This window comes from Bacillus rossius, assembly GCF_032445375.1.
Source record: "Bacillus rossius redtenbacheri isolate Brsri chromosome 4 unlocalized genomic scaffold, Brsri_v3 Brsri_v3_scf4_2, whole genome shotgun sequence".
Taxonomy (NCBI): Eukaryota; Metazoa; Arthropoda; class Insecta; order Phasmatodea; family Bacillidae; genus Bacillus; species Bacillus rossius.
The window spans coordinates 21,492,248-21,505,460 of NW_026962011.1; the positions used below are offsets into that span (position 1 = coordinate 21,492,248).

At 36.8% G+C, this 13,213-nt stretch overlaps 1 protein-coding gene across 4 annotated transcripts in view; it reads left to right on the plus strand.

Annotated features, from left to right (window-relative positions):
* Positions 1-13,213, plus strand: part of LOC134542342 (protein Pixie) — a 50,226-nt gene that overhangs the window by 7,130 nt on the left and 29,883 nt on the right. For all 4 annotated transcript variants that reach the window (XM_063386501.1, XM_063386500.1, XM_063386503.1 and 1 more), the window contains exon 5: positions 2,598-2,784. In XM_063386501.1, the coding sequence (XP_063242571.1) occupies positions 2,598-2,784 (187 nt within the window). The remainder of the gene's footprint in view (positions 1-2,597; positions 2,785-13,213) is intronic.

The following is a 13,213-nucleotide window of genomic DNA, read 5'->3' on the forward strand; positions in this document are numbered from 1 at the left end:
GTGCCGTACACAATCTTCACGTGTCCCTCTCAACTGTACGCCGAACATTGTTTTTGTGTGTGATTTTACATGCTTTCAGCTACAACATTCTGTGAAAAAACGAGACAGCCATCAGTGTTTTGAATTGTGACTTTTATATTCCTCCAGCCTCTATCATTTGTTTCTCGCTGACCATAACAAGCGTGATAGTTTTTATAGAAGGAATTAACAAAAAATGAGTAGCTTTTTATCCTTTAATCTCTTGGGGAAAGCGATGAGTATAATCAAAATAAAATATGTGGAAGGGAAACGTGAGTATAAAAAATAGTTGATTTTTACTTTGTATTTTTGTTAGGTAGTGAGGGAATAGGCGTGATCATAAAAAGGAGGGAAGGAAGGAAACAGTGGGTGCAGGACTGCCCCTTCCCATGATAATAAAGGAGGATGGAAAGCAGACTAAGAAGGGCAGAGGCTCAACATGAGTGCTGTGTTTCTTAGGTACCAATAAGCTGAGACATGGAACACAAAGATTTCATTTGAATCACTGGAATTATAGAGAAGACAATTGTACAATGAGTGACCCTTGCGGTAAAAATGGTAGAGTTTTATGCCTTAAATTTTAGGTGTGACCTGTATGCAGAGTCAACGCTTATGCGAGTAAATACAGTATGAACGTTCTCCCATCAGTCGCAGAAGTTCTTAGTTGCCCTATGTTCATTACAGTGCCTGGATCCAATTCCAAGAAAAAAAAAATTGTCTGTATGTAAATTCAACATTGTCATGAACAGACTGATTTTCCGAAGAATAAATTGGAAAATTACTGAATAAACAGACCAAACAAATTCTCACCTTTCAAATTACTGTATAAACCCACGTACCACCCGCCCCCGGGTAAGACCCGCACCCTTATTTTTAGAATGCCATGGTGGGAAAAAATGTTTTTATTGCAAATCTGCATGGAAAAAAAATAATTTAGTCGTGATTTCTTTTCTTTTCAACCAGTAACAAATCGTAAAGAATTACCAAAAAAGTACTATGCTACTTATTACAGCCTCGGCATTTGCGTTAAAAGTGTACAGAAGGCAGGCTACTGCAATGTGGCAACATCGCGCGAGTAGAACGTGGCATCGGCGCGCACGAACGATAACAACACGCCGTGTATGCGCGTGACCTTGCCCAGCTCCCAGCTTTTTACAGTTACAATCTTCCGCGTCCATTATCGTGCGCTGGGCAATGACCTCGTTCAAACAAAATAAACGATAAAGCACGCGAGTCCTAGCCACGCATAATAAAAACTATTTTTATTACATGCATATAAAAAACCTTGTGCCTAAATGTGGCATATTCTACAGCTTCCGCAGCTTTAACACATGCCTCTGAAATGCTATTGATTTCTCATCGTAGCTTGTCGGTAAATGCTGGCAGATTGTAGTACGCCACCTCATGGACAAATTCTTCTTACCATGAACCTGCGCATCCAGTTCCTACTTGTTTTAAAGCCTTCACCCACGCCAAGTTCACGAGCAATTTGCAGCGCCTTTAGCGAACACATTTCCGTGCTTACAGCACACCCGAATTGCCGTCTGTCTTTTCCTCTATCTTCGGAAACTTTGCTACCGCACCACGGAACGCACGTCTATCGCCACTGGCCGAAAACAGTTTGTCTTTACTTTTCCTCCAATCCCTCACACATGATTCGTCGACATATTTTCGCCCAGCAACACGGTTACCGATTTCTTCCGCTTCACTGATTATTTTTATTTTTTCCGCAACTGTGAAAGAACGCAACTCTTTACGATTCATTACAATAGTTGCAGCCAACACACGTGTAAAACCACTGGGTACTTTGCAAATGAGGATAGGACAGTGCGTACTTTATTTACTCTATGCGTGGGAGCGCGCATTTGTAACCAGCGAAGCTGCAGCGTGACAACGCTGTGAGGAATGTGACCTTGACTGTCTGCTGCTTCCTTCCCCTCCTTTTCCCCTACTCCTCTTTTCTATCACAGCAATCTCCAGTCGCTCCGGCGTTATTTCGTCACCGCGCTAAAATGGCCCAAGACCCGTGTAACACCCGCACCCTACTTTTTCGAACCTGATTTTTTGAAAAAAAGGTGCGGGTGGTACGTGGGTTTATACGGTAAACTTTATTACAATATCACAACTGTTCAGATACAATCTTATTTATATTTTTTCCTTCAGTCACATATGGAACTTTCTGAAATACGATTTTCCATCTTCTCAGTTTCTTAATCATTTTAAGTTTTTCTACGACTTCAAAGAATTGCACCTGTGAACCTTTGTAATCATTGAAACAACTTTCTAACAGAACACACACTACATGTAACATGTCCGTCCGATAAGCGACAACATGTTAACCAAACTTGTAGTTTTACTGAACTTGTGTTATTCGGCATGGTCAATTTCTGAGAAAGCAGTGCACCATAAATTTTTAAGCATTTTACAAAAAAAAAAAAAAATACTATCTTTGCAGTATGTTGCGCTGTTTGTGCTCACCCTGCTGATGTAGCCTGTTGCTCTTCTAAATGAGGAAACCATGTGACACTTGTGGCTGCCATAGGAATGGAGTGGTGTAGCTTTATTTTTTTCCCCTTCAGATCTGATGAACATACGTGGGCGCACGATCGACCAGTTGTCCGGAGGAGAGCTGCAACGCTTTGCGTGTGCCATCGTCTGCATCCAGAACGGGGACATCTTCATGTTCGACGAACCTTCCAGCTACTTGGATGTTAAGCAGCGCCTCAACGCAGCCGTCACCATCCGCTCCCTCATCCACCCTGACAAGTGAGTGTCACAGCGCTCCGTGGACGTTGAGGCTGAACTAGTGCATTGAGTCACGACATCATTCTGATGTGTTGTTTCTTTGTTTAGCATTATAACATGCTCACAAATAGTTGAGAAACTTATAAAACTATGACACGAATGAAAACGTAGCCACTGCAAGCTGGCAGACACCACATGCAGGTAGGGACTACATGTAAGGTAAGCCCTGCATTCAGGTTGTTACGTTGTATGTTTTTGCCCGGCTAACCACACAGAAACGTAACAAAACAAAACAAACAATGTTCCTGAGGAATTTTTGATTACTATGGTTCTGCTTTATTTGGAAATAAAAGAGTTTGTTAAATTATCTTTGTTTATTTCTTAAAAAAAAATGTTTTTTCTCATTGTTACATGGCCTCAATACACAATTTTACAAAAGAATTTAGTTAGAAAAACTTCGTTACTTGTACAGTTTTTGTCTTTTCTTATACAAATTTTAACGATGTCTTTGAATTTTGATAGGATGAGGTCCAAATACATACCACAGCACCATACATCTTGCTGTTGATGGTCGAGGAGTCTTGTCACTCGCCAAAGAAGAAAAAAAAAAAAACTTAGTAATGTCCCTTGGTTAATTACCTAACTCAAGGTACCGTTGATCGCGGACCGAAATCACACAAAGTCGGGCCGATGCCGACGCCTAGGGCCTAAATTTCTAATACATTTGTCCGAAAAAAATGAACTTAGTTAAAAAAATTACGGCCTGGCCCCAGCCCCTAGGCGTTAAATTGTCCCTTAGTAAATTTTCATTTGTCTGGCGACTTGCCGACGACGCGACCGAGTTCGGCGACGATCGAGCAACAAGTGACTTGGTTGACGAGACTACCTTCCCTTGTAAAGGTGAAAACAAGGGAGGCAACCCCGTGGGCCAACTGACCAATCAGCGCACATAATTCCAAAACATGACCATATAAGGAAATTCGTACGGGCATATCACTTGACGCCAGGGCTTGCCCTGATTGGCTGGCTAGTGGTAGCCTCCAGAGACCCTTCCAGACGGTCGCTACAGCTGTGCGTACAACGTGACGCGTAAATCCCAAACACGCATTTACAAAGTGAAAAATAGCTTTCTGGCGCCAGAGTGTCGCGCCTGTCCGCTCTTCCTTCTGTACCTTCCAGACTATTCTTAAAATATTACACTAGCAATCTCCAATAGAATATAAAATTACCCAAAAAATTCAAATACAATGTTAAAAATTTAGTAAACAAAGTTGAAATTCATATAAAAACTTTTGTTTAAAAATGATGTCCTGTAAAATTATAATCTATACTGCTTTAAACAAAACAATTACTGACATTAATTATCAAATATCAAAATTAATTATTATGAACTGGAGTTAACCCTCAAATTAATAATTAAGTATCTCAAGGAAATAAGTATTTTAAGGCTTTCTATGAAATTTAACCAAAGTAATTAATAACAATTTTTAACATATCTGAACTGTTTTCTATATCAACAAAAAAAAATATCCTTCACCTCAAACTTATTCTTAATATTCTTATGACCCATTTTGCAATGCTACATAACCCCCCCTACTTTTTGATTGAATTTATACAAAATTAAATCAAAAAGTACACAAGTGTCAATTGAATACAATAGAAATACCATAACCAATCAACAATGTGCAAACCATTGCAAAAAATTAATCTGTCCATGAGCATTGCAATATCTTTTTAACACAATAACATACCATTACTTTTGATATGATTATAACTCCTTAAAACAAATTTACAAAATTATAACCCAAACATTGAAAAATTACATACATGAAATTATTCAAATTCTCCATACCAAATTAAAGTGGCACATCAATCTTTAACAAAAAACACAACACTTGATTATAGAGCATCAAACTGTAAGTGTTGCATTCCTCACTTAAATTTCCACAAACAACAAGTTGACAATTCTACATTCATGGCATGACAAACAATTCATTATGACACAGTCGTATGTTTATATTCTTGAAAAACCAATTACATGAACTAATGTCCTTCCTCAGGTTTCAAATCATACCTCCCCTTTCAGTAACAGCAGCACATATATTAACATTGATGAGGGGTGGGAGCGACCAAGGAGAAGGGATTCACCCTTGCAAAAAAAAAAACATCGGACTCCATGCCGGAAACATATTTAAAATTAACCTCCTGGCCCCCCAACTGCCTCACAAACCATACTACACAAAAAAAATATCTGCTGATTATTTAGGGGCAATACAAAAAAATTCACCTAAACTCTGGCCATCATGAACACACAACTGCTTCTGCAGCTTCAAAACTCGACGACTGTTATGCATTAACTTTTAGTATTACATTTCATACCTTTAATATAGGATATTGACACCCTGTTATTTAATTCAAAACAAACATTTAGCATTACCAATATGTGTAGCATTTTAATTTAAAATATCAAACATTTTCAAACTTTTATCATTTTCCGAAAACATAACTCATAATAAATTTCAGTTAACATCTTCCCATGAGACAACATTAAACAAACAAAACATTTCATTGGAATTTCATGTTCATTTGTCATTTAAAAAATATGCAAAATGTTCACTATAGTTCACTTTAGTCCAACATGATAAAATTTTTGATGACATTAATTTGTTTACAATATCAACATAAACATACTTTAAACATTGCACAGCTGATTGTTCAAATTGTTTCATTGATGTCCACATTGTTTCATTGACTCATACTAAAAAAGTACATACTCAACTTGCTTAAAATTTACCCTTTTTATTTTACACTTAATTAATTTTCCATGGTCTGAGTAAAGAGACGTGCCAATTAGCATCATTTACTCTGTAAACATTGTGGCCTACCACAGCCTTTATTTCATATGGCCCATCATATAATTTGAAAAACTTGGATATCTTATTATCTATAAGGGATGACAACTTGTGTGAAGCAATTAAGACTTCATCCCCTTCCTTGAAACTCGTTTGGAAGAGCATAGCACCAACTGCCTCACCTGATGCATCATAAGTAATATAAAACACTTGTTTATATATAAATTCAAAAAACTGTTTCTTAAATATTGCAATATTAATTCCTTGTCAAAAAGCCAAAAATTTGAAAACATCTCTCTTACTACAAAGTGTCAACAACTCTTCACAAACGGTTATCTCCCTCTCATCAGTGCAAAATACAAATAACTTTGAAACTGGTTTCTCTACAAGCTTCAAGCAGACACCCCCTGGTCAACGAAGAATCCTCAATAACAGCAAAAAACTCTGAATAACTTACTTAAACTCCAGGAATTACGTCTCCATGACTACCTCAACGACGATGAATAAACACAAAAACTTCAACATCTTCAAAAACTTACACCTCGGCAGAAACCTCGACGACAACAAATCTTCAACTCCAGGAATTACGTCTCCATGACCACCTTAACGACGATAAAAACTTCCAACCTCAACGACGACGACAAATAACCTCCAAACAAATTATTTCCTTTAAAATCCTTTAAAAACCAGTTACCATAATTCTCTGCTGCTTATGGAAAAACTCCTCAAATCCCCTGGAACAACTACTTTGACCCACAAATCCACCAATATCTCCACTCTTCATATCTGCACTAATAAAAACTTGACAACACTATCACTTCAAAACTGTTGACACAAAATTTTCCTATATTTCATCCCAAAGAAACAACTTCTAATGTTACCCTGTCCATTCCCTCTTATATTACTCAGCTTTTCCTCTACTAATCTTTCAAAAATATGCAAAATGTTCACTATAGTTCACTAGTCCAACATGATAAAATTCTTGATGACCTTAATTTGTTTACAAAATCAACATAAACATACTTTAAACATTGCACAGCTGATTGTTCATAATAATGTTTCATTGAATTATTCTAAAAAAATACATACACAACTGGCAAATATATAATTTTTTTTTTTTTTTTAAATGTTTTCCATTCATTCTTCTTATGTATTGTCCATTGCAATACAACACCATCCACATCCAATTTAGTGATAAACAATCCTACCTGTTGCTCATCCGAACCACCAAAATAGTTAACTACTTTCTCACATTTGGTTACAAATTGTATCGGAGTAACCCCTTGATCATCTCCAAAAAATTTAATCACTGTCCCTTCAAAAGTGTTCACTTCATCTACAGTCAAAACTGAACCTCTAATATTACCCTGTCCATCCCCTCTAATCTTACTCAGCCCTTCCTCTATTTCCTGTAAACACTCTCTACCCACATCATCCCTGAAATTCTCTAACTGGTTACAGGAAAGCACCAGTACAACGAACTTCAGTTAAACGAACACTTCACTTAACCGAACTCATTGTTTGGTCCCGCCAAAAACGTATATAATAACCTTTAATTTTATTTCATCTTAACGAATTTTACGACGGTCCGTTTCTTCCTGAAACAAAAATATTCACTTGAACGAACAACCTTGAGGCAAATTTTGAAAAAAATTACCATCCAAAAACTTGTACTTTATTTTTAATTTTCTTATTCAAACGTAACAGCGTGTACGTAAACAAAAACAATAACGGAACTAGTATGTGTGCGCATGTACTGTCGACATGAGTAGATTAATTCTCGTGTTTTGAAATAATAATGGGATGGTATTACGTCCGTTGTACGATACAAATAGTACATATTCTCGGACTTTTCGTTTGTTGGCTACTTACATCACGATAATTTTTGTACGGTACTTTGGCTAACCTGTGCTGTTTTAATTTATTTCTTGAAATTCATTTTTTTCACCATATTGTTTTTGTCGTGTCTACAGACGTGAAATTTTTTTCCTTTTTTCAATAGTGTTGTGTTCTTCAGTGCCGGTTGTGGGAAGCCTACAACTCACGTAGTTTCGGTTCCCTGCAAGAATTTCCGAAGATTTCCGAAGTTTTGCGTTTCGGTATTAACGCCACTTCAGCCGCTAAATCAATGAAAACAAGCATGTTGTGACTAACCTAACCCAACCCTTCGATTTTATTAATTTCAATTTTTGAGTGAAATCCAAAGTTGCACGAACGTGGTAGGAAACCGAAACTACGTGAGTTGTAGGCTACCGGCCGGTTGTAGAAATGAAGCGTGTATCTGGGGGATAAAAAAAAGAACGCAATTCTTCAAAACTTTCGACCTAAGACCTAACTATTCAAAAGAATGGCCATGCTTGTCTTCAAATGTTTTGGAACACCACGCGTTTTGTAATGTATGCACGTTTGACTTTTCGATTGCACATGGTGGAAGGGATGACTGTAGAGGGCACATTGAATTAAAGAAACAGGCGAAACATTTTATAGTCATGACGAGCAATAAATCCATATCGTAGTTTTTTCGCTACATCTGAAAAAACGAAAGTAACGAACGCAGAGTTATTGTTTACAAGTTCTTTTGTTTGTCTTCTGTTGTTTGTTTATAAGACAGTTCTTATCCAACCAGGATAAAAGAAGCAAATAAAAATATAATTGTTCAAAAGTATAACTTTGAATACTTTGAATTGAAGGTTGAAAATTTCCTGTAAAATTAATGACATTTCTTACATATTCAGATGATTGTATTGTTCAAATAGTTTTTTTCTTCGATTCATTAATTTTCATTGTATTCATATACATAGGCCTACATTTTTAATTTTTTTTGCATATTATTGTCCTTTGTTTTCTCTTGTGTGTGTCATAATTCCTCAGGAAAAATTTATTGTGCATGATTTACGCGTACTTTTTTAATATAATTGTCATTACTGATGGGTGTGATTTGAGGTTGGCAGCTTTGCCTACAATGTGTCTCCTGACCATAGACAAAGCATCAGCAGAGAGTATGTGAACAGGTTCTTCAAGCGGCCATAGACTAATGACTGAGATACTGAACCTTAAAACACTTAAGGTGTTTCATGTGTTTATCGGTATACGTATTTATAACAATGCTTATGTTTCAGTATAAAGAACTTCAGTATAACAAACTCAACTATTTTTTGGTCCCGTCATGTTCTTTATAGTGAAGCTTTCCTGTACTTATTTTTGAATTTTCTGTAAATATTCGTTCAACATTAGCCTCAAAATTCTCCTTGACTTCCTGAATTTTCTTTTCATTGTAATAGATATTTTGAGAATTCTCAGTTACTTTTAACTGCAAATTTGTGATATCCCCTTGATTCTTGGTGATTTTGTTTTGTATACCTTCACCATGTGGTACCAACTCAGAAATTTTTTTACTATGCTCCTGAACTGTTTTACCTGTTTGCATCAAATTTTCCTGAACTTGATTTACTGTTTTTTCACATGTTTTTAACCTAGACTGTGCCTCCTCCATCTGCACTTCACAATTATTTACTTTGCCGATACAAGATGAGATCTGTTCATTAAGGTCATTCCTAAGCGCATTAAATCGACTCTCAAATGTATTGATTAATTTTTTTTCAGTGGCATCTAATTTTTGTTCCATTATATACCTGAATTCAGTCTGACCTTGTGACATTATATGTCTAAATTCAATCTGACCTTGTGACATGTTATGCATCCTTTGTGACATGTTATGCATCATTATCATTAATTTTTCTAACATTTGATTAGACATACCTGACCCCCCCATAACCTCTACTGGACTACCATTTGCAGGCTGTTCCATGTTTTCCGACTGCTCCTGCATTAATTCAATATTCAAATTAGGATCAGACATTCCTGAAGTTTCAGGAAAACCCGCAAGGTCCTCCTGACTGTCTGTACTCATTTTTCTTTTGGTTTTACTATTATAAATGACCAGAAAACGTAAACAAACCTTTAAAAACACATTTTAAAAAAAACTTTAAACAATGATAACCACAAATACAAAATTTAGATCATAAGAATGTAAGTTTCTGTCCAATTTAGACTTGCTGTTTCCGGCGATTCATCCCTCGTTGTCCCGCGAAGTACCGATTCATCCCTCGTTGTCCCGCGAAGTACCGAGATGATCTATGTTGCTGGAATCGTGTCCCACGATGTTCTGTGAAGCGCTGTTCTACGATGTTCTAAAATGTAGTTCTCGTCGCATTCCTTTCCCACGATGTCCCGCGATGTTCTTATACGGTGAATGCTGGCTTCTCACGCTCGTTTTCGTTTGTTGATGTTTATAAGTACGACGCGAAGATCACACGATCCACTCTCGAATCACTCGTTCACAAGTTATAATTTTGCCGATGTTCCAAAAAGTATTACCACAGTTAATTTAGACATGATTGGCTTTTACTTGTTAAGTTTTTACTGTTTTTCCGAATGTTTATTTTATTATCATCAGGCAGTGTCTAAATTCGTGCCCCGCGGCTGGGCAGCCATGTTGTTACGTTGTATGTTTTTTGCCCGGCTAACCACACATAGAAACGTAACAAAACAAAACAAACAATGTTCCTGAGGAATTTTTCATTACTATGGTTCTGCTTTATTTGGAAATAAAAGAGTTTGTTAAATTATCTTTGTTTATTTCTTAAAAAAAATGTTTTTTCTCATTGTTACATGGCCTCAATACACAATTTTACAAAAGAATTTAGTTAGAAAAACTTCGTTACTTGTACAGTTTTTGTCTTTTCTTATACAAATTTTAACGATGTCTTTGAATTTTGACAGGATGAGGTCCAAATACATACCACAGCACCATACATCTTGCTGTTGATGGTCGAGGAGTCTTGTCACTCGCCAAAGAAGAAAAAAAAAAAAAAACTTAGTAATGTCCCTTGGTTAATTACCTAACTCAAGGTACCGTTGATCGCGGACCGAAATCACACAAAGTCGGGCCGATGCCGACGCCTAGGGCCTAAATTTCTAATACATTTGTCCGAAAAAAATGAACTTAGTTTAAAAAATTACGGCCTGGCCCCAGCCCCTAGGCGTTAAATTGTCCCTTAGTAAATTTTCATTTGTCTGGCGACTTGCCGACGACGCGACCGAGTTCGGCGACGATCGAGCAACAAGTGACTTGGTCGACGAGACTACCTTCCCTTGTAAAGGTGAAAACAAGGGAGGCAACCCCGTGGGCCAACTGACCAATCAGCGCACATAATTCCAAAACATGACCATATAAGGAAATTCGTACGGGCATATCACTTGACGCCAGGGCTTGCCCTGATTGGCTGGCTAGTGGTAGCCTCCAGAGACCCTTCCAGACGGTCGCTACAGCTGTGCGTACAACGTGACGCGTAAATCCCAAACACGCATTTACAAAGTGAAAAATAGCTTTCTGGCGCCAGAGTGTCGCGCCTGTCCGCTCTTCCTTCTGTACCTTCCAGACTATTCTTAAAATATTACACTAGCAATCTCCAATAGAATATAAAATTACCCAAAAAATTCAAATACAATGTTAAAAATTTAGTAAACAAAGTTGAAATTCATATAAAAACTTTTGTTTAAAAATGATGTCCTGTAAAATTATAATCTATACTGCTTTAAACAAAACAATTACTGACATTAATTATCAAATATCAAAATTAATTATTATGAACTGGAGTTAACCCTCAAATTAATAATTAAGTATCTCAAGGAAATAAGTATTTTAAGGCTTTCTATGAAATTTAACCAAAGTAATTAATAACAATTTTTAACATATCTGAACTGTTTTCTATATCAACAAAAAAAAAATATCCTTCACCTCAAACTTATTCTTAATATTCTTATGACCCATTTTGCAATGCTACAAGGTAGGCACTACATGTGGGGAACGCTTTGCCCGCAGTCAGGCACTACACGTGGGGAACGCTTCGCCCGCAGTCAGGCACTACACAGTGAGCAGGCACCACCCACAAGCAGGAACTACAAACCTGAAGGACTACAACAGACAAGACATTCACTGGAGGTCAAGATACAACAAGGATAGATGCAAATTGCTAACAGTGGGACAGGTCCAGAACAGATAGCCCAATCAATTAACTACTGTGTAAGGCCACTTGCAGATTTAATTTTTGTAATTGGATATTGTGAAATGTGATAAAATGTTTCAGTTGTAAAATGTAAAGATAGACCCAACAGAGCCAAAGTGTATTTTTAAATTTTAAATAATAAATTTATAGAGGACAATTTCAAATTTTGTTTTATAAATACGCCATTGCTCACTGGCAAGAGAACTGTTCATTGTAAAAGCTTCCAGAATTTTTGTGCAGCCTTAAGCTTCAAACGTACATGATAGCAACTACCTCGTTTTTCGTAAGATTTATCTGCTGGTGGTAGCAGCAATCCGAAACAGAGGATTATCTAAGAGACTCCGTTATCCAACATCTATAACTAGAGACCTGAAAAAAGGGGAGGTTATTTTTTCTTAAAAGCGGTGTTATTTTTTACAAAATTCGCAACAAAAAGCGAGGTTATTATTTTTATTTTTTTCATTTTTATTTGACGGCATTTAAAGGTCAAACCGTAAACTACTGTTTATAAATAACTTTACAGAAATTTTGTTTTGTAAGTAATTGTTTTATCCTATTTATAAAAAAAAGTAAATGTTCATAAATATTCAAATTATAAATCAGGAATTCAGTCATCAAATGACAGCATAGTGAACACTTCAACATTTCTTTCTTTCAGGTTTTGCCTTCTGTCTGTGACAACTAAGTTGTAGTGACTAAGTAAACGTTCACTGTCAACATTGTTTGTCGGTCTGTAAACAGCACGGAGGGCTGCTAATGCAAAATTATGGTAATTTATACTTTGAGAAGTCAGCACTTTCAACATATCTACATGATTTTCAGTCTTGCAAATCTCTTGCACATCTTCTTTCAGGGCTTCGTAACCCTTGAAAAGTTCAGTGTTCTGAAAATTACTGAGTTCAGGAATGGATTTCATTACTGAAATAACATCTTCAGTCTTGTTAAGGATGATGTTCTTTGGGTTGAAACACTTATTTAAAGCCTTAAATACTGCCGCAGAAGGGTCATTGTTCAACAACATTTGCATTTTGTCCATGCTCAAAGCTGTAGCCTTTTGGCATTCGTGCCTAGCACGAGCTTGGTCACTAGTATTTAAGTTACGGGTAGCATTTTCAAAAGCAGAACAAAACACACCCTTTGATACACACTCAAAATCTTTACGGATACACTCAACATCACCATACAGAGTATGACCTGTTGGATACTTTGAACCTTCAAGTTTGGTCAGAAGGTTCACGAGATCAGCTGCTTGATGTCTGATGAACACACACTGAGCTAAAATAATGTTAACATCCTTGTCAGATAATGAAGACAAGTACCTGATACCAGCATTACCCACCTCCTGAAGCTCATACCCCCTGAAAAATGCAATTATGTGAACAAAGTTCTCAGCCAGATAAAACACAGACTTGAACCAGGAATTCCAGCGAGTTATGACAGGCACTGGAAATGGCGAAGCAGGCTGTGATGTTTTTTCTTCCAAGTACTTGAGGAACAGGTGCTTTCTTTTCCTGGTGTTTAGGAATGCAG